Source organism: Pieris rapae, chromosome 21, assembly GCF_905147795.1.
Source record: "Pieris rapae chromosome 21, ilPieRapa1.1, whole genome shotgun sequence".
Taxonomy (NCBI): Eukaryota; Metazoa; Arthropoda; class Insecta; order Lepidoptera; family Pieridae; genus Pieris; species Pieris rapae.
Window position 1 is genome coordinate 4,224,889 of NC_059529.1, and position 23,681 is coordinate 4,248,569.

A 23,681-nucleotide genomic window follows, 5' to 3' on the forward strand; every position below is an offset into this window, starting at 1 on the left:
AGTATTAATTATACAAACAGATTGCTATTATATTCTTATATACTTACAGAAATTATTAAGCAATGTTTGTGTTATATCTGGAAAGATCATTCGAGCACGTTATATACAAACCGTGCTAATTGAGACTTAAACAACCATTTTTCTCTGATAAATAAAGAAAAATACAGAAAATGATTTGTCCATCCGTAGCGATGATGTCGCAAAGACTAAAGAAGACTTTCACCTGATTGGATGTTTTGGATTCATATATTATAATGTTTGTTATCTACTTCTTACTTACTTTTCTGTCACATGCTCTTTAGCATTGATACCGGCTTCAAAATACCAAAGAAGTTTTAGGTTCCATTGTTAAACAGCTGTTTGTTGAAAGATCGAGCTTATTTTTTACTTCTGTGTTTATTTGGTGGACTCACGTCAATTCTTCGATACAAAACGTCACCTCAATGTTTGTATGCCGCGAAGTCGCGGGCAACTCTATTCTTAAGGTCTCATGGCATTTTTACACGTGTATATAATTATCAGTATTTTACTGTCCTCATCGTGTATTTAACAAGTGTAATAAAAAAATCTATTGTAACCTACATCAGATCTTAAAATAAGATTATTTTATGTAAGACTTTCAAGAGTAAATGTGTGCTATCCGTACGTCAAAAATGTAGAATAAAGATTTAGTCACGAGGCATGTAATACTGGTTTCTGAATCTTAGCTTTATTCACTTATTTAGATTAATTCAACTTTGACTATGTTCAAATCCATTACGTTTTGATATATGCAAGTCTTAGCGCTTAGCTAGCTAACCCTCATCTTTATGGGCAAGATAGATAGAGAGAAAAAATTCAATAATCCCCTAAATATTGTACTTATTCAATGACTTAGCATGATTAGACGACATGAAAGAAAATCCCAATAAATTCTTGGTCATCAATAATCCCCAAATAATGTGGATAATTACATCGAATCAATTGAAGGGTTCATTTAAATGCAAAAACAATTGGTGTCTCGGTACACCGTCGCGTTAACACGTGCGTGAACTATCGCCGTGAAAATCGATCCAACCCGATTTTTCCGAAAAACCTACAGTCGTCGACCGATTATCGTATTTCTCGATTATCAATGCCCCCTTAAGCGAAACCCACGAATCCACCTGCACTATTATAACTGTCTCTTGTTTAATTGGGCAGTTGGCAAGTGATTCCCATTCTCACGATTATAAGATAATCGTTTTGCTTTATTGACCGTTGCTTATGTAAAACACCGGGCATAAGTGGTGACTCATATTTTCATTCATAGAAATTGGTTTATGGCATCGAATTTACACTAAACACAAACAGTACCCACGCTATACGTATTATTTAAAACTTAACAATGAAGATTTAAACTTCATTAATATATAATAGAAAACTATTCCGGTAGCCAGTACAAAATTAACGATATTTTAAGTCTAGTTTTGTATCAAGTATACAAATTGCTATTTTATTTAAACAAAAAAACTAATTCTGTGTTGAAGTATGATAACTATGGTTATACAAATTATATGAGTAAAGTGTGTATTAAACAAATAATATAGAAAATGATTATGTCATTGAGGTTAAGTCACTAAGCTATGATGGGTCTGACGCAATCCTTTGTCATAATTATACTTTACAAAGTAGAACTATTAATTTAAAACTACTATACATATTTATCATCCGAGTCATTGTCTTAGTAATATAAACTCGACATATTCGCGAAATAAGATAGTGTTCTGTGCCATAATAATTAATGTTTGTGCTCACGGTGTCAGAAGAATTGTTACTTTGACAATAGACATTTCGGCGACAGCGCGAATTACCCGCCATTATAATTTTGTTGTTTTTTTATTGCAACTTATGAAGAAAATATGTCTGTTTATTGGATAATATGTTTTTTAACGACTGTTTTGAAACTGTCGTTCAAAAACACATTATTTAACATCAGGTGAGCCTCCTGCCCGTTTGCCCCCTGTTCTATAAAAAAAATCAAATTTTTCGGGTGTTGTGATTTTGTGATTGTTCGGGTTTGATCGCCACTAAGCCTAAAGATTGAAGAATAAAGAGAAAAGTCGCATTTATGAATGTTAATATTATAGGGCATCAGTAATATGTACTAATAGTAAATAATTGAAGGTAATATGGCTGGTTTACATTGTTTTAGTTAATTTTGAGACAACGCACACATTTTACAGTTACAATTTATTCAATATTTTTATTATTTAACATTTTTAAAAGAGATCAGTCCTCAAACTACAGTTATGAAACACAAATTTCTAATGGCAGCTATAAATACGGACAACTATGTGCCGATGTTTTATTTCTAAAAAGACTAGGCATTACACATTTTCCAGCTAGTCACAATTTGTATTGGAAATTTTTTAGAATTTTTCTTTACTTATAGTTTATTTTTCCCCGTTTAAAAATTCCTTAAACATTCACACATATAACAAGATTGTACTTAGCCAAATCGGTCCATTCTGGAGAGACAAACGAACAGACTTTTTTAAATTAATTAACAATATATCGAGGTATGATGATGGATATTATAAATGTAATAATAATAATTACTCCTCAATATTGGCCTCACAAAAAATTCACGACCAAAAAAGTAATTGAGGTAAAATCCATCGAACCATATTTTCCCAGGCGTGTGCTTTACCGGATAGTTTTTGCTCAAACACCCGTTTTTGTGGAAACCAGAATCTAATCACGTTTTCTATTCAACACCTTCGTGGTAGGCTGGTATAAGGCACCGATCTTAATATCAGTGATATTTTATCACATAATATGTTAAACATAAGGGTCTTAGAAGACATCTTTTGTATTGTATTAATTGTTTAAATTTTAAATTCAATAAACATATTAACTTGGTAGTACTGTGCTTTTTATTAATTCAATTTAATTTTAAATTGTTTAATTATATATTATATGGTATAGTATCTTAGTTAAGAAACATTGTCCTTGTCTTATAAATATTATATATTATTCATTATAGATATCTCAATTAAAAATGTAATACAAATATTGCTATTTTGAACGAGTACGCATAGGTTTTTCGCCAACTTGCCAAAGGATCAAAACAGATACAGAAATATGTCTGCCATGTGCACCATTACTAACGATATTTACAAGTACTTACGCAGTACATAACCAAGATGAAGCGGTGATATGAAGTTCTAAGAATTATATTTATGACATCATATTTCTAAATCGTTATTTTATAGTTGATTTTTTGATATCGAGCATAAGAATAGGCGCCTTTATAAGAACGTCATCTCAAAAGTTTAGGTATGAAGTCGTTAGATTTAGTTTTGTCACGATCAATTTAATTGACGAGAGTAAAATTGACTTCGAATAAGCTAATAATAGGAGCTTTAAAGTTCATCTATAGCTCATCGCTTAATAAGCACTCAAAAACTACTAGATTGATTCAAATTATTCCACCTATTAAATTATCTGGCTATTTACACACACATATATATAAATATATAATTAAGGCCGGCAACGCACTCGCGAGCCCGTGTGAGTGGCAATGAGAGTATCCATAGGCGGCGGTATTACTTAACATCAGGTGCGCCCACTGCCCTTCGCCCCCTTTTGTATAAAATATCTGCAGATTTATTTTTGTCATATTAAATAATAAAGCCGGCCGTGCAAGGCTAATAGCATTAGCAATAAGATTGTTTTAAGAAATTCTCATTAGCTTCTAGATCTTTAGGTCTAGCTTTGGATTTCTTAAATCATACCAGTCCTTAAAAGGCCGGCAACGCACTTGCGAGGCTTCTGGCAATGTGAGTATCCATGGGCGGCGGTATCACTTAACATCAGATGAGTCTCCTGCCCGTTTGCCTCCCATAACATAAACAATTTAAAAAAATATAAAATACGACTATACGCAATATTAGGTATATTAGGTCCTTACATATGAAATTTGCGTCTTGTATGGGAAAAACAAAAAGTCAAATATTTTTAAATATAATATATTTCATTAATCAAAGTATGAACCATTGTTTTCTATCCACTTTTGCCATCTCATATGTAGTTCATTGAAGAAAGAAGAAAAAAAGATATGAATGACGGTCATTGAAGCACAAATACATGAGTAAATAGCTGTACAAATTTGAAATACTTACCAAAGAGGAGAACATCGTGATTAAAGTGGCCAGAACCAGAAGGACCTAATATTATCAATTTTTTGGTGAAACTCTATTAACTCTTAATTCTATAACAAATTAATTTTTATTCTATAATTGTTTTATACGTGTTCTAATTTTGAAATGTTCAATTTGAATCGTGTAATACCTGTTGGGAAAACCCCAATATCACATCGGCTGAGCAGCAATGTATGGAAACAGAAACGTGCAATTGATTGTCTAATTTAACCCCATGCTGGGTATTTGTTATTGAAATGTATGACTCTTGTTAAAGTCTGAGCATTAGGTATTCAAATATTCAGGGTATTACCAAATACGATTACATCAGTACTTGCACACATAGAAACGGATTCCATATCGTCCGTTGACTCTGAAGCTATCTCATTATTGCTAATTTCTTAATAATTTAATTTTACCGCATAGGTATTGTGTTGTGTTTAAAGTTACTTGTGAAAATTTTGCAGGATTTAAACGCATTACTTTCAATATTAAGTTACTAATATTTCCTATGTGATTAAATATAACTGTTTTCTGCCAAATGCCTGAGTTACAAAATGTTTTATTAAAGGCACTACAAATATTTCTTCTTTATTAAACGTCAAACTTAAAATCTTAATTATAATTCAGTTGTAAGCCCGATTATCATACGTAGGTAAGAACATCGACATTCTTTTTTAAAAAAAAAGTGTGTGCGTACAAAGTACATATTTCAAAAGTAAAACTTCTTTGTTAATTAATTATTACTAAGGCAAAAGCGCTAATAGATTATCATACCAGTATATGGTAATTTCTTCGTCATCTACTTGACGTTCGGTAAAAATTATACCCTCTCTAGGCGCACCAAAATAAAATAGCTACAACCATGGCCTCAAATTTCTGTGTTTGTTTTAATTTTCTTTTCACGAAATTTCATAATTGGCAGGTAGATTAGCCTACTGTGCCTTATATATTGAATTAGCTCTAACAAATGCTAGTGTTTATCGCGATGTTTTCCTTCAGCAACTAACAGTTACACTTCCGTACATCAGCAGAAAATCATAATCAATCATCAGTGATTTTAGTGCTCGATCGTGTTGTGCACCGCCCACCGCGAATCCATCGGTCCTAATCAGAATATTTACAAAAATCCAAATGCGTCTGCCTCATCGAGATTCTAATGAAAACGCTAATTTGAACCCAAAATCTGCTTATGACATATACTGCAAGTTATCGTTATACCTAATGACTTCACGTCGGTAACGCGCAAACAATGCGCACGTGACAAAAGGTAGTACACCCAAGGATACTTCACGGTATTCAGCGATAAGATTCTTTAGCCATTTTGAAAAAGGAACATTAAATACGATTCATAATCTTTACTTGCTGTTGCTTTCACAGGTGTTCCTAACTCTTATCACAGAGTAATACTTTGGTTTAGAAGAACTGAGACATTCATAAGTCGTTTATTTATTTAATTATAAGTAATCTAACAGCTTATACTTTAAATGTATGATGCTTTACAACAATAAAAGTATATACACAATCGTAAAACACGTTTCAATTAAGTATCAGTACTTGTAAGTGTCGGCAGTGGGTTCGGCGACTCTCATCCATGAGGTTTGAACTCGGGCTCCAACCAAAAGACCTTCTATGTGCGCATTTAACACTCGCACGTATAGTGGTAAGGAAGTGGTGGTGAAATCTATCTTAGATTAAAAAAGGCTATCTTTATCAGCCAAGGGAAGCTGATTAGAAAATACAAAATATCACGAATTAGATGCTATTACACTTTTACTACAACGACATATAAAACTTTAAATCTGTTATTTATAAGTTAACATAAACTTTGTAATATGTACGAAACACTAATAAGGACTTATAGCACTGTAAATATTTAGTTTTAGTTAGTGCTTGAGATGTGCTGTAACTTCAATAATTCTACCTCTTTGTCAAAAAATTACACATTTCACTACAATCACATAAATGTGTTTTTTGTAGCGTGTTCCTTAAACTTCAGTTTATTGAAATTGTAATCTTGTAAACTGTTATGTTACTTATACATACATATATAGACAAGAAAGGCGTCCCTGATGTATCATGCCAGAATTTCAAGATAATAATACCTCTATAGTCTATAACGTCAACCACGACGGCTATCAAGAGAGCACCTAATGGAAAATGGACTAGACATACTTAAATATATAAATGTATTTTTTTTGGAACAGAGGAGCCTATCCGATGTTAAGCAATATGCCCATGGACAATCACTAAACTTAAAAGGCTCGCCTCAGGTTTTTTTATGAGAATTTTAAATATTTTAAAGATTTTAATTTACATAGTATATATATATTTTTTTTTTAATATAACTATATAATAAATTTATAAGATTGTTTCCAGTTGTAGAATTATTTTAATGCTGAGAGTCCCTTTAATGCTGGCAGAGTTTAGTACTCGCCAGTTCTGGGGTCACCTGTATACCTATCAATGATTCCGGATTTGAAGTTTGAGAAAATTCAAAGTTGGAGGAAAGACTCTAATTTCCGCCTTCTGTGCCGCGCGTTTTGCGCTTGTCTGTTGAAGGTGATTTTGTGTCTAAGGGTTATGAAAAGTAAAAAATAATTCAGATTTTAGGAATAAATCAGCCAACTTAGCTGTAGTTAAATGACCATAACTTTTTGTATTTATTTTGATATTTAGAAAATTACAATTGAATTTTAATGCTGAATGCATTAAAATTTAAGTGTAATTTTCTAACCAAAAAAGTATAAATTAAATCCACTATTTAAGGTAGGTAATAAAATACTTCAATTTATTAATATTATTTATTTCTGTAAACGTTAATATTATACAAAATATTACCCTAAATCAATTTGCACATTTTTCTCTAAAAATAAATATATTCTTCTACATCACAAATTTACAAGGCCATACATACTGATATTACTTAAAAATATTCAACACTTACAGTAAAGCCGTCTTCATAATATACTCAAATTTGTAAAAATCATATCTTATACATGAGAGAGAATGTCGAAAATCTTATGAAATCTCATGTTTAGAAATAAACCAAAAGTAAAATGCAAGTAAACGAAACGAAACAAGAATTTCTAAAATTTAATTGTATGAAGTATATATTTGAAAACGGCATTTAGACACTTGTAACCTTAAATTAGTTAACATTACTTAGGAACGCTTTTAACTAAAGCTATAAAATAATACAGATAGTGTGCCTAAATATAATTCCTATATGGTACAGACCCGCACGAATGTGCTTTCAATTTGAAAAATTCTTATGCTACCAAGGTATACAGGTTAGACGATATGCAAACGCTAACATTACTATTATAAAAAATATCATCAATTTCATCTATGGTTAAGGGCACTTATACTGACAACTGTCAGAGTTATACGTGTATACAAATGTCTATTGTAAATACTGGTGTATTATTTTAATTAGTCTATTCTAATATAAGACATATATAATAGAAACTAATTTAGAATGCTTGGTCTATTAATTTCATTGATATTCAAAGCTGTTTAATGTACCCGACCCATATCCATACCACCAAGTTGTCCGATGTATGGATATCCTGACTTGGCCTCTGTCGGTGAGTGAGCATGAGATACGTAATGCGATGCATTGCTTCCAAAGAATGGACTGAAACAAAAGAAAAACATGGTTATTTTTTTTTAATTACATATATTTTGTAATACTTTGACTGAAACATAAATGACCTGAATTTATTGAAAAAGGAAAATAGATGAAAGATCAAAAGAGCGTCCTTATGATGTATAAATGCTTCATTGAAACACTGAATATATTTAAAAAACACATTTAAGCCCAATAATATAAATTAAATGTAATCAAAATAAATCGTGTGAATATAAATTAACAGCACAATTTATATTACTAATCTGCCATTAATATAAATAATATAGATCAAAATATATCTAATATTTTACAATTAACATAATCCTCAAACTTTATTGATAATCAAAACAATTTTTGAAAGGGCTTAAAAAAGCTTTGATATTGGCGGAAGCATTCATCTTTCATATCGATTAGTTGATACATTGTTTGACATATATATAATTACCGTGTCTTAAATATAAATCAAATCATATTACGAAAATTCAATTTAATACAGTGGCTAATACGTTATTAACAGTCATTCACGTCGAACATAGTCGTGTAGGTGGCTGAAATGTCGGATATCTCTAATGAACTATAGAACTGTCCTATTTAATCTGATAGTTTATAAGTACAAAAACAAAATGTGATAATCCACTTTTGTATGCGATTGTATATTAGAACATTACTTTTTTGTATTGAATTTTTAAGTAGACTTACAACGTTGCTAGTTGCAAGGGATATTTAAAGTGCATGATTTCGTGAAAAGCTCTTTGTTAGATTCAGAATAATCTAGATATTGAATCTGTTTTACAGAGTAACAGAGCAGGTGTCTACTAACTTAGAAATTAGCAAAAGCTGCAAAACTTAAACCACGCAACTGCTACTGTACTAATTAATCAATTATACGCCTACAACAACCTACATCCACCTGGGCATTTATCCTTTACCCCTTAATTTAAAAAGTATAACTCAGTTTTGAAGGAGATAAATGAATTGTGAGCCGAGCAGTCAATTAAAATTAATTTTAGGTCCGGTTACAAATAAAAATCTACCTCAAACCTAGTAACAATTTAACCACTGATCTATCGTGCTATATAACCTACATTATAATTTATAAGATTATATAGTAAAGTTTAGAAATGTCCACAAAACAAATATTTTTAAGTCAACGGAAATTTACAATGGCTGAAGTGACATGATGAGAAATTTGTTATACCAAAAAATAATCTGGAATTGATCAAAAAACATATTTTGTATATATGAAAAAATAATTTTAAATTAATGTTTATTGTATTACCTATCAAGTCCAGACTAAATACAAGTTTAATTATTATCTGTCAAAGTTTCAGGATATACAACTATGACACATACCTAATAAGGTTCCATTATTACTATTATATGTTTATTTGAGTAAAACATTATAATTTTTTTTTAATATTTTAATGATGATATAGTTATAATTAATAATTAAATTTATTTTATTATTATTCTATTTTATAAATTCTACAGTTTAAGACAAATTTCCACGCCGTTATGTCGCATAATATGCAAAGATTAGATAGTAGTACTATAATAGTTTGAAATCCTTGCAAACAAATTAATATTATTGAAAAAATGTATGGTAAAGTGGACATATATGGTAAGCATACGAAATTTTATATAGATAGGAACGTTTAGTGATAGTTTCATAACAGTACAATTAGTGTGCAAGTAGAACAATTAATGAGAACTAATTATCTACAAATTACATAAATATTAGTAACAGTATGCAAGGGAAAGTTAGATTTCAATCAAGCTGTAATCGAAATGCAATTTTCGTTCCAGTGCATGCATCAATCATGTGCATATTTCGATGCACAGATGCAAAGTGATCAATAAAAGGTACACGGAAACCTTGCAGTTTAGGAAGTAGATTACAAATAACCATACAGATTTTAATACGCGGTTAGAATTTCTTAATGCGAGGGTTCATTGTACTTATGTCACGTTCGGCCTTTCATTAATTGCGACCGCTTGATACAAAGCAACTCGTGTTTTTCCGCAATGTAAGAAACTGATAAATGTTGCATTCTAACTTCAAGCAGTTATGGGTTTTATTGTATAGACTTAAAATGTATTTTACCGTAATCACCGAAATTGGATGTTAAAAGTATCTCGACGTTGTAATTGGTCCCAGAAACGATGCATGTATTATGTAGTCTGATAAGGATTCTAATTTATTTTGTCTCATGAAAATTGTTATAAAGATCGATCACCATATAACGTAACTAATATGTTAGTGTCTCTCATTGTGCCAGATATTGTGTGTGGTCCAATGTGTGGTATATTGACGTGCTTTGTTTCGATAACATAGATAAATGTCGTCGCCATATAGAATACTGGGACAATGCCACTCGCTCTTACGACAAATTCACTTCCACAGCTATTATGATAAAACGAGTGCTTTAATAACACGTTTCGGACTCACAGAATGTTAAAATCGAGAATCAATTAATAACCGATCAAAAAAGTACATGAAATTTGCAACCCTATTGAGTTCACGATCGCTTCGGCATTACGAAGAGAGCCTATAATAACAGCCCAAGCGGCGTATAATGGCTGACTTCTTACTCTCTTAATTGATTAGCGGCCGCTTCGAATAATGATAAGGGGAGGTGAAAGGAAATAGAATGAATGCTTCCTAATTTGAACACCGTAATGAAAGCTATCATAACGTCTTTTGCATAAAACCTGGGATATTTGCATAACTCTTTGCAAATATCCCAAGTCTTAATGCTATTAGATTTTACGACTACATTTTTTTGTTTTTTTTTTTAATTTATGGCAATAGTTATGACTTTATGCCATGTATCAATGACAAATGCCTCTATTCAATTGTTTTGAATGTCTCTAGTAATTATGAAATCATACTAAAACTTACCTATAATTTTCCGGCCACGCGCTGACTTCTGCTAACTTGTTCTGAGAGTGGGTCAGTTGTCTCGAAGTCCAGTGGTTGTGTGCCATGTGGTCTTGCTTTGCGTAATCCCCGTAGGCATAAGGATGAGGAATGTCGCCTGCATTTTGGTATGTCGGGTGCTGGTAGGTCAAACCGCTACTCTGGATTGCGGATGGGGAACTAGCAGTAGTTGGACTTGAACTTGGTGGAGTAGTATCAGCTGCAGCTTGGAGTGGCGTTGCAATCTCCGAGGAGTGAGATAAAGGAGTTAAGTTACCGGACGAAAACGAACTTGAAGTTGGTGGATGCAATGAGGACGGTAAAGTAGATTGACACACTGAAGGCGCCGAGAGAGTAGATTGATGCAAAGAAGGAGCTAAAGCAGAGTTCAGCACAGAGCTCGTACCCAAAGAGGAATACGATTGCTGCCAGGAGGCGCACTGAGCGTTGAAGGAAGACGGAGTTTCGTATTGTTGGTGAACTGGAGGGAAGGCTGACTGCAAGGACATAGTGTTAAAAGCACTCAATTGTTGCGAATTCAATTGCTTTCGGAGTCTTGCTCTTCGGTTTGAAAACCATACCTGATTGACAATTATTCTACTATTAGAACCTTAACACATAATTTAGTAAATTATTCACAAAGCGCGGCAAACATGATCACAGAACATAATTATAAGGTAGGGAACACTCGATTACATTCTGTGTTAGGCTATCAGCCGGGGCTATTAATCTAACAAAAACCGAAGGAACGGTAGCGTGAACAACATGTGGTGTCTCGGTTACAATCCTATAATTAATTATAATGATTATGATAAAAGCTATTTGTTATACTTTTGTACGACCACGTAACTAATGGGATTAAATACAATTTGTTTGGATACACTTCACTTTAACTACACTATTAATTACGATGTTCTGTAATTTATGACACCACTTGTATTTGATTATATTTACCTGAACTCTAGCTTCTGTCAACTTCGTCTTCTGTGCCAACTCTTCTCGTGTGTACACATCAGGATATTGGGTTCTGGTAAAAGCACGTTCTAAAGCTTCTAGTTGGTCCCCAGAGAAGGTAGTCCTGGATCGTCTCTGCTTCCTCTTTAGCGTAATACCGGGCTCCGACTCTGTGTCCGAATCTTCACAAGATGACGGACCTGTGTACAAGAAAAGTGCGTTTATTTCGACTATATTTTTTCCTATAAGGTAGATAATATTTTACGTTTAATTCGTTCGTATGTGTTTATTATAAATTTGCGTACAGGTACTTTTATCATTTAATTAAAAAGGACAACCGATCATAAATTAGTAATTAAGTATGATGAGTTTGGTCCCGTGCAAATATTTAGGCACGAAGGTTCCACAACATTATGTAAATTAAAGCAAATGTATTAGGTACATGCTTCCGCTATGCCCTGAAAACCGTTACTTATGAATGACTAAAATTACGAACCTCACAAAGGGCCCGCTGAGCGTAGATTTTCGCCTCATACAACTTAATATGCATAATCTTATCGCAAAATCTCTGGTAAAGGCGCTTTCGCTGTATTAGAAGCGCCATTTTATATTGGGTATAGTGACGTGACGTGCGGTACGGACAGATTGTCGTAATGCAAGCCTCGGGGCCAAACGCGATGGGATAATAATACGTTTGAGTACTAATTTCATTTTTATAACCTGCAATTTCTGAAGCCGACATAGGGGGCGCTGCTGTAGCGTGCGCGTCGCTTTACGTGGTTTATTAACTTTATACGCCATTTTACAAAGTTTGCGAACGTTTCAAACAGTCTTATTAATTTTATATGTGAAAAAATTCAAGACGCTTCAAGCCGCCGTTTTGATATTATCTATGTATCAATTCGAGAGGAAGGCAGTTTATTGTACTATGAGATATTGTCCAGTGTAAAGCCAAGGTAATGGATAATTAATAGTTAATTGGATTAAACAGCTACTTTGACTAAAGTCTACGAAAACAACTTAAACGTTTATTTCTTGTGTTCACATTTTTACGATAATTCATTTATAATTTAAACGGCCATAAAAAACATGATATATATCAAAGATAACATGTTACAATTCAGATTACACATATTCAATTAAGTTATCTAGAAAGTGATCTAGACGATCAGGCAAATAACACCTAATTTGTTCTGCTCCGCTGATTTTATTACATGAAGGCAATTAAAAGCATTTGTATAAATATTCACGGCTAGGACTTACCTAGAATACCATCAATACTATGGTTTCTTCTAGGATCTGTATCGTCCCTTTTGCCTCCTCGTATGAGCCTCGAAATAGAACTCACTGACGGCGCAGTGTTTTTATCACAAATGCCTTCTTTTATAAGTTTATCTCTAATCTCCCAGGAGAATATACCTGGGTTCTGTCTCTTGAGTTCTTCTATCCGATTCTCAACCTCGGGCGTTGCTACTCTAGGCTTGGATCCGCCGATCACGCCGGGACGAATGGAGCCGGTTTCCTAAACAAAATTATAATTAGCTTAATTATAACATTCAATTTAGAGGTAAAAGATTATGTAGAGCAAAATGACCAATGAAACTGCATGTAACTTATATTTGAATCACACTGCTGTAATTTGATAAAAACTTAGCGAACTGGTAAAGTTAACTATATCAATGTACAATCATAATTCAACTGTAAAATTATTGATAACATAACATAAAATATATTATTTTTCTACCAAGCATTGTTGGCCTAGTTGCTTCAGCGTATATCATTTATTCCTGAGGTCTGTGCACCAATGGATTTTCTGTCTATGAGTTTTAAACCCGCACGGTCAAGGAAAACATCGTAAGACTTAGTTATTTATATTCGACGGCGTGTGTCAGGCACAGAAAATAAAAAACAAATGATCCCGAAACAGATGCAGATATCAAAGGAAGTAACGCCAGTTATTTTGTTGGATTAATACCAATTCACGGATTTTTACTGTAAGATATGTAGAAATATACATAACAGTCTAAGAGCTAAAATAAGACTAATTTCCGAAGGCTTTTAATAGCTTACCTGGTATCTATTAAGTATCTTGGAGACGCAGCCATGTGAGACTCGAAGCTGTCGTGAGATGACACAAGGCCTGACTCCCGCAGCCGCCATCTCCACAATCTTCAGTCTGATGTGGTTCGGTAGAGGGCGCCCGTTGATGAACACACCTCCTAACTGATTCATGCGTCCTTGCCCTTTAACAATTAATATGATTTAAACATTTATGTTATTTCAAACCATGACTTCAAGCTGCGTGATTCATTCTTAAGAATGACTTTGTCTAAAGTGATATTAATCAAGCACGCGCCAGCGTTAAATTAATCAGAATTAAATAGAATATATTATTTTAAATTTAAAACTCAATGTAATTAATGTCTGATAACTTTTCTATATAAATTAATGTCAAATAAAAAAATATTTTCCATTAACTATTTAGAAAACAAATCCTTTTAGAGCCTTATTGCATTATTCGCATAGTTTTCTTTATTAAATGGAAATTATGAAGATTATGAGATACAAATATACGACGTATTTATATCGAAAAATGACGAATACATTTCAATAGAAGACCGTTGTACACTACTGGTCATTTCACGTTTCACTTGATGTGCTCTCAACCAAAAGTATCAGATATCTTTCAACAAATTTGGTCACAACAATTGTTACAAAATGTTTTTATCACTTAAAACATCCCGAAAGTCATCAAAACCTGAATTAATGTTATTAAGATATTGATTGCTAAAAAGAAATATAACATATCTGGTATGTGAGCGAAGTGTGGCTATTATAATCACATCACGGCAAATGGTTCGACCACCTATTGTCAAAGGAGGCCGCCTTTCGACGATTTTTGCAACGGCTTTGTAAGATAAATCGAAATCTTAGATTTACCGATTTCATAATGAAACTTTTTCATAATAACTTCGCATTTTACTTAAGAAAAATCACCTACTTATTACAGCAGTTACAGTAAAATTATATACTATCTGTCGATCAATTGATTCGACGCTAAATCGAACCTGTAGTTCCCAAGAGGGTATTCAAACTCATCAGCTATGTAATATTGTATATTTCTCTTATTCAACGAACGTAATGCGAAGTTTTTATCTTACCTTATCAAAGATTAATCTCAATTTTAATCTAATTTTGACAGAAGAAAAAACACCACAGTGGCATCTTCCACTTGTGAAGGCATTTATAGTTTATCAATTTCATATAATTCCTCAAAGGAACCGCCTCGTGTTGGGCCTTAGACCCCTGTGGTGAAGTACCGATCAATTAAACAACATGTCAACAAGTATGTCCTTTGATAGGGCGAGAACCGAAACAGTTCAAAGCAAAAGAATCCATATTACAATCTTTATATGGCGAAAAATCGTAAAAGAATATGAGATAAGTGGGTGTCAAATTCTCAACTTCCGCTGATTTATACTGAACTCTATTTTCATAAGATTAAAGACTATTTTAAAAGCGGATGTCCTGCTCACGCAGGGGATCAAGCGATCCCTATTTTTTTGTCAGGTCCTACAGACGCTGTGGTGCCTCGAAAACCCATGTTTTTGAGTGTTAATTTCATGTTCTCGAAATATTTATGACGCATAACGCTTTCGTAATAACCCTCTATACAAATGTGGGTGGTGCAGTCATAATGTATCACTTTATTAAGGTAAGAATCAAATCAAGACTATAATAGATATAAGATTTTATATTAACAAAAACCTTATTAAAAGATCGACCCTCAGTGGTACGATCCACTTTATTCTAAATACAAAAAACCTATAGAATACACACAGAAGCTTTAAAAGCCTTGTAATGCACGTACCGCATTGAGTAGAACTATTCAATATCTTTTGACCAAATATGTTCGAATAAGATCAGTCAAATCAATGAAAAACCCACAAAAGCTACAATGGCAACGTAAACTCAACAATGCGTAATATAATTCGCAAACATTATAACACTATTAACGCAAAAGGAGGTAAAGTTAACAACAAATTTAAACATCACTCAAAAAGTTAATCGTCCGAAAACAGTTTGCATCATGCACCATTTTGTACCGACAATCACACAAATTTATTGACGCACATGATACCAATCATTGATCCTATTAATAGCCTTTCAATAGAATACGGAAGCCAGAAAAGTTTACTCACGAGACTTATTCATAGTTGCGATACCTCCAGAACATAGTCAAACACTGAGCGCTAGGACGCATAAAAAATTCTCACAATAACATAATTGTGTTCCGATTCGTTCAACCGCAGCGATCATGTTAGACGAAATTGAAACACAGTCAGCCATTTAACGCTAGACGTATGGTAAGCCGTGACCAGATAAATAAATTCACATTTCTGCGTCAACTTTAATTAGAAATTTTCATCTTTCGCTTTATCAGTTCGCAATTCCGATTTTGAATGATTGCGAAGTACCGTCGTAACTTTAAGAGACACTTGAAACTGGTGATGAAATTAAAGATGTCAAGGAGTCGTGATATTTTGGCAATTTCCTTACTGAAGCAAACCACAATAAAACTGATAAAGTTCCACAAGACTGAGTTGAATAAACAAATGATACGCAACCTAACTAATGGATAAGAAGTCAAACCCTATAGTTCTAACAGTACAGTGATATGTTCGTATTTGATTTTGCATTGTGTAAATAAATCGTAAACCCCATTTTCACAATCATAATATGTTTCTGCTTGCAAATCAATTTCACGTAGCGACATTAATGTGCTATAGTAAAATTTATATGAGACCTTACGTCATACAATGCTTTCTTCCACATGATTTGTATGCTAGCGATAATCACATAAATAAAGTTTGATGGTGCATAAAAATGCGCCTTAGATTAAAATGCTTTACGCAAAGATAGACAGAAATGTAAAAAGAAATGTACACAACATTTCTTTTGTGATATCTACCGTGTAGAGACAGAACATAGAGTCAACTAAATAAATTGAAATTGAAAATTTTTCGATTCAATAAACAATTTCTGATTAAACCATTTCCCTGGAAGGTTATCAATTCTCTAAGAAATAGCTATGCGATAGCAATTTATGTGAACATGGAATCATAAATGAAATAACACTTCAATCATTTGAAACAGAATGACAATCAAAATTTATTGACGCACATGTATACACTTAAAATGCTTTTATTTGAGGGATTCACGAATTCACTACGGTACAGCATGACGATTTTATATAACTACATACTTGCAAATGCAAATATAAAATTATTGCTCTTCTTTCCAAAGTTATAAATGTATATCGGATTCTGTGTAACGTTTCATTCTCCAATCCTCGACCATCGTGATTTTTAGAACTATCTATGTATTTAAACATCATAAAGCAAAATCCTACAACACATATATTGCACTACAAATTATATTATCGTACCAGTTTTATAGGACCCTTAATACAACTATAAAATTTCAAATATCGAACATCCGAAAATGAATAAAACTATCCAAAATCAAGCAACAAAGAAGATGCCATTGAATAGGCATAAGAATTGGGCGGCTTCACAAAGACGGTGTCATTCCATTAAGCTTTCTTCAAGCACATTTGTGTGGCCGCGAGTCGCGTGGCATCGTTCGCCCGAGGCTGTAGTGATTGTATCAATTCTATTATAATTATAACACTTGTATCGCCCGCTTGTTTGGGCGGTACTTAGGTGATTAACGATTGAAATATGTGTGGTTTTAGCAGCTTTTATAATCAATATTTGTTATGTGTATAGTTTCATCTACTACTAAAATACTAATAAGTACTAAGGCTACTGAAACGAATTAGATAGACAAGAGTATTTTGCTAAACTAAAATATACACTATTTTTAAGGTATCTTTTATGGTTAATTGTGCGATTAATAAATTCTTGCTGAGGTATTTATATCTGATATCGAGAATCCAATAGATAAGGTGGATAGAAGATAAAGAAGCGAATGGAGAAATAAAACCAAGAATAGAGTTTTTGGTAAAACGCGTAGGTGGTTTTTATCCTCAGAGGTTCCGATCAATGATACTGAAGGAAATAAGGATAACGAGTAACAAGAAAATAAGGCTACAAATTTGAATTGTTAACATTTGTAAAGATTGGAAATAAACGGGACATATTGTTTGGCATTTTACACTCCCTATATACGAAGGTTTTAATTACCCTACAACTAAGCATATATTATATAAAGAGAAAACAACTGTTCAAACGAATTCGGCGTATAAAGGAAATACTTTATTTCAATAAGAGTTAACCTCATTTGGTATTCACATCTCGTATTTACCAAAAGGGTTCTTACAATTTTCAAAAGATCTTTGAGAGCCGACGTAATTTATATTAATTTTTACTCAACTGGTGAGCAATGTTAGTTAGGAAGCGTTGCACCAAATGTTTTTATAAAGAGCATTTGACAGTTGCCTATACTGTATAAGATAATGAGAAACCGGCATGTCAAAGACATTTTTAAAGCAAAAATTTAACCTAAAAGGGCTCAAGCTAGTATTCATTAATTCGCGCCACTTTTAATAAATACATAATTTGTTGGTCAAATTCAGTGTAAATATTGATATAAAATGAACTTTAAAGTGTAGATTAATATAAATTATATTTGTCTCATCTCGCGACAAAAACAAAGATTTCAATATTAATATTTGGTTTAGATAATAACTTCTCATCTGTTCTGTGTGCTAAGATTCTTCGGTATATCAAAAATTTCAATTTGTTCAATAAATTCCAGATGCCAATATAATCTAGACAAAAGAAATGGATATCCCTTTTATTCGAGAATTCCCGAACCTTTGAGACAATGTTATTGAATTTTTTAAAGAAATATGAGACTAAATGTTTTGTTACTAATTGCCGAGCACAAACAGAGACTCTGTTTTGATAATAACTGTATAATTAAAAACTGTGTAATAAAAATATGGTAAATCTTTTATAGGTAGTTATTGGAGAAATGTAATTATATATTCCGAATGGACGAATTATGAAAAGAATATCCAAACATATTATTATATTGTTTATTATCTAAACATAAGTAATATTTTGTAAGATTTAATTAAAACCATTGTTTTATATGATTCATTGCGATATGGATTTAAATATCGATCAACTATTTATAAACATCAAAGAGATTTTTAACATCAATTTTTTTATTTTAGAATTAACTGTGAGACACCAACAGGAAATTGAGATTAAATAGAGTAAGTTTAGAATTTTCCCATTTCCACAAATCAATCAATACGCGTGAAAATTCTCTGATTTATGTATTTTAAGATTTAATTAAAATAATGACAAGTGGCCCGAAGTGATTCGCGGTCATATTACGAAGTTAAAGCGTGTCGGCGCGCATCAAAAGCGCGCCTGTGTGCGCATGCGCCTGTCCGCCGTGATATGAATGTGACTAAATCTTGATTACACTGAGGTCAGCAATCTGTTCAACAATGCACTGTTCCTTAAATTTTTTTTGGTTTAAATATATAAATAATTTTTATCAACATATATCATAGGAATTGTTGACAATCATTTGCATAAACATCATTTGAAGATTTTTTTTATATAACAGAGAATTAACTATATTAAGAGAATTAAATTATATAAAGAGGCTCATCTGTCGTTAAGTGATACCGCCGCCCGTGGACACTCCCAATGCCAGAGGGCTCACGAGTGCGTTGCAAGCCGTTTTTTTTTAAGGACCCCAGTAACTCAATTCGATTTTTACCTAAATTCTACCCGTGATTTGGAAGGTAAAGTGTCATAGATATTTGGGATATCTATCTACACTATAATGTTTGCAGACGATAAGGATTAAAATGTGAACAATTAAATATACAATTATAAAATAAAAAAATAAAATAAAATTACTTTTTTTATTTTTTTATTATTATTACAATATTCAGTGTGGTTATACATAATATACATCTATGAGCACTAGCATTTAAACTAGGCCTAGCCTGTACCATAAACATCAAAAAATTCAAAATCAAGTTTAGTTTTTTTTAAAGTTTCTTGACTCAAACCTAGAGTCGTCGATCTATTCGAATATGACATTCTCATTATCGAATAATCGAGTGATCCTTTAGAGAAAATTATGGAGTCGTAGAGAAATCGCATCGACAAATTACAAGGTGCGGTTTGCTGATCGATATCTCGCTTCATCGTCCGTCACCTACCCGCGGGCACATGTGAATATTTTGTTTTAAATTAAATTTTCATCTTCAATATTATAAATCAAAGATGAGAGAAACTCACTTTGTAACTCACAAAGATAAAGTTATAGAAAAATAAATTTGACTTTTCTTTATTCGCGATCTTAGTCCCAAAAATCTACTGTGTCAGGCGCAGAAGAATCCTTTACCGGATTCCTTTTTTGTAAAGTATTAGGGCGGTAGAGAAATCTATATGTTATTCTATTATTATATTTTGACCTTCAATAATCATAAAAAAACAAATTCTGTTGATTGACCCATAAGTATTATTATAGTCTATGTATTGTCCATTTTTCTATGAAAAAAGGTACACCCACCAGAAACCTAGGAGGAACAAAAGGGAAAGCGGCGAAGGATGGCAAGAGACAAGTAGAAGAATTTGAAGGATTCCTGATGTACCTAATCGTGATTATATAGCACTGGCAGCTTTATTATTTTTTTATTATTGTCAAATATTAACTGAATATCCACATTATTATGTTTAAGCAAAAAGTATGTATGTTAGTTGTTATTTAATAAGATTTCAGTGTTTTAAACAATTTTTTATATTACGAGCATAATTAACTGTTAGTATAAATAAAACGTGCAGAAAATAATCTCATGCAGGCATTTTTAATGTCGGACTTTACATCAGCTTACGACGTTAATACCGATTTATTCGAAGTTATATAATTTGTTGTCGACTACAGGATTTATTTAATCGAAAGAGCTCAATACAGCGCGGTGCCTTTGATGACTCATGTAGTTTCTAAGGCCTTGAGTATTTTAACTAAGAATTAGAATATTCTTCGAAAATTTATAAATATTTGAGAGCCGTCGGAAAATTGGCGCAAATTTTAATTCATCGCTACCACGGCTCTGATTGGTCAATTATTACTATATATTAAAACACATAGTGAGATATTCACTGTCTGCGATGGCTTTTATGTTTACAAGAGAGGCAGCTTCGTTCGTTGGTTTTCTAATGCGAATTACATACAAAACAGTTGCGCGGTTGTAATATTAACCTATTATCATAATTATCATAATTATCATATTATTAATAGGTACAACGATTATAACCACAGTTTTCAAAACGCACTATGCTGTATCGTACGAAACGTAAAGGCGGCATCCTTTATCATACCGTCTCTTTTCACCACAACCCTTTTTATATTTCGATCCCTTTCATTTTAATTTAGTTTAGACGAAACAGTTCATAAGTCGAAGTGACATTTTTAACAATGCATTCGAAATGTTTTCGTATGGTAATGATTTATGTGTAAAGCTGTCGGGTTTTTGGAGCAGAGAATTTAAAAGCTTTGGCGGCTGAAACAGGCATATATTAATTCAATTTAGAGTTCATGTTAATTTGTATTCAGAGCAAATTTAAAAAAGGAATTCAACTTTTTATTGCGCTAAAGCAGAATTGATTATATTTATTTAATAAATAAACAAATTCAATTATAAAGATGATGTGATTAAAATAATTCTTGATAAAATTTGATTTTAATAATTCAGCTTCAGATCATATTCATACATAAAAAAATTTCATTAATCCGATCTGTATTATGTGTGACCTTAAAACAAGTACAATGAAACACTTGCTTTGAATCAAACCTAAGTTTAATAGTATAGAACCGCTTAATATGATGGCAAACTATTTAGTTTCACCAAGTATTAAGATGGAACTTAATGTTCAACTTTGAGTCATTAGCTTATTTAATAACACACTCATGTGTTAATAAGACCAATACGTTACGATAGTTTCGTATTCGTATAGTTTCTCCATTTACGAATTCTGTTCGATGCATGCTTCCGTTTTGTTCTACGCCGGACGCGTCTCATATTTTTCATACAAAACATTTCTTTTCTATCCACTATTCAATTTGTATTGTTCGTAGGGTACTGTTGTTCAAAAAAGTGTCGCCCGTAATAAACCAAGGGTAAGAAGTCTTTAAAACAAAAGTTGTTTTATGATGTCAATAATTTTCACCCAAACAAATGTCAAAAAATATCACTTATACTAATAATTTCTCATTTAATTAATGAAAATGATCTACATTTTCATTAATTAAAACAATTATAGCCAATGCCTATCGTTGCTATAATTCAGATTTTTTTGCAATAAACAGTCTAAATATTCACGAATACTGAAATATAGAACTACGAATATATACTACGAGTATAGTTGCTAAATGACAATTTGAATAACTTAGATTATAATAATAAACCTTTTTTAATTTAAGACAGAATATATATCTGTTATACAAATGTAAAGTTGTTAAAAAACAATTTAAATTACTTAGATTATAATAATAAACCTTTTTTTTAATTTAAGACAGAATATATATCTGTTATACAAATCTATAGTTGTTAAATAACAATTTAAATTACTTAGATTATATTAATAAACCTTTTCTTTTTAATTTCAGACAGAATATATAAACCATAGAGGAAGGAAATCTACATATTTTCGCGCCTAAACGCTCGGTATACTTTTGACAGATTTTGTTTCACTACATTATACAGTTTTGCCGAAACAATGTGGCTTTGAAACCACTTTCTAGCATTGACCATTATACAATGTTCCAAGATGTTTTCGTTAGTCGATGAAATATTGTTATATGATGTAGTAAAGTTTTTCTAAAGTCATAATTTTATAGTTTTACGACGTTTCGAGAAGGACTCCATTAGGTTTTTAATTGTAGTAATTCTCAGCAATCGGTTTTTTATATCTTGATTGCCGGTCTTTTGTGGTTTTAAAGACAATTAGTTGTTCAATATGATTTAACATTCCATCAATCAGATATACATAGTATTATGTCGATTTATCTTACGTTGAATAGATTATAATTAATTCCTGTATGTAATGACACTTTGAGAATCTTCGATCTGATTCAGCGCATGATAAATGCTAAATTGTATGAAACATATATGTTGTTAGAATTATAAAGCTTTCATGATTTTCCGGTTCTAGTCAAAGTGAGCTTAACCTAATACAGTGATACAGACAACTTTATCTCAGTTTTTTAAGTATAATTATAAAGGCCTGTAGCGTAAATGCGCAGGCACATACCTTGGAAAGAGTATCCGGTGAAGTACGGCGTCATGTTCAAAGTAGATACTGCCATCGAAGAAACTAACAATTGTTCAATCACAGTCCTAATCACAATCTGTCACTATCAACACGCGGACATTCTTACAAAGTGCGTATATCTAATCCGTGTTACTTTGAAGACAGCTCAGTGGCCACTGACGTGTGATGTAAAGATGTATTTCGACTCAAGTGTAATCTTTCACAATGCAACAAAAAATGGTCGGCGCGGCCGCCTCCGCAAGCTTCACTTGTCTTCCGTCCCTTTCCTACTTTGAACGCACAAGCGATTTTGCCGTTAAATTTCCATATCTTCGTCAATCGTTTTATAGAATACCAAATAACAGCAAGAATAAATGTATTATTTGGATTGAAATTTGCCTGTCGATTGGTTTTTGGTGATTTCTTGAGACTAACAGCGGTGGGTATGAGGATGCGTTAGAGCGAGATAGTCAGATCTGAAAAGTGTCTGTGGCGCGAGGCTCTGTTTGACAATGTGTGTGTAGCGCCTGAGTTGGTATTCCGTGACGAAAAACTCGAGGCGTGCTGGCATAACGATCTATGGCTATGGTGAATCATGATTGGTCAATTTTTATTTGAGGCGTGGTTTGTGCACACTATGAATATGCTTTGTGTGTGTTAATTGCATGGTCGTTTCGTGTATATGTTTAATTTTTCAC

At 32.4% G+C, this 23,681-nt stretch overlaps 1 protein-coding gene across 3 annotated transcripts; it reads right to left on the reverse strand.

Moving 5' to 3' along the window:
* Nucleotides 1-7,009: 7,009 nt before the first annotated feature.
* On the reverse strand, nucleotides 7,010-23,200 carry LOC110998599 (protein gooseberry). Of its 3 annotated transcripts, none has more exons than XM_022267311.2 (6): nucleotides 22,984-23,200; nucleotides 13,742-13,914; nucleotides 13,091-13,193; nucleotides 11,672-11,871; nucleotides 10,700-11,298; nucleotides 7,010-7,803 (listed from the first exon to the last, which is right to left on the reverse strand). In XM_022267311.2, the coding sequence occupies exons 1-6, from the start codon at nucleotides 23,036-23,038 to the stop codon at nucleotides 7,683-7,685; spliced, it is 1,251 nt and encodes a 416-aa protein (XP_022123003.1). In that variant the 5' UTR covers nucleotides 23,039-23,200; the 3' UTR covers nucleotides 7,010-7,682. The 3 variants fall into 3 exon arrangements, with proteins under 3 accessions (XP_022123003.1, XP_022123002.1, XP_045488921.1); XM_022267310.2 differs by having other exon boundaries at nucleotides 12,935-13,193; XM_045632965.1 differs by lacking the exon at nucleotides 22,984-23,200 and adding an exon at nucleotides 15,874-15,945 and having other exon boundaries at nucleotides 12,935-13,193.
* Between the last annotated feature and the right edge of the window lie 481 nt (nucleotides 23,201-23,681).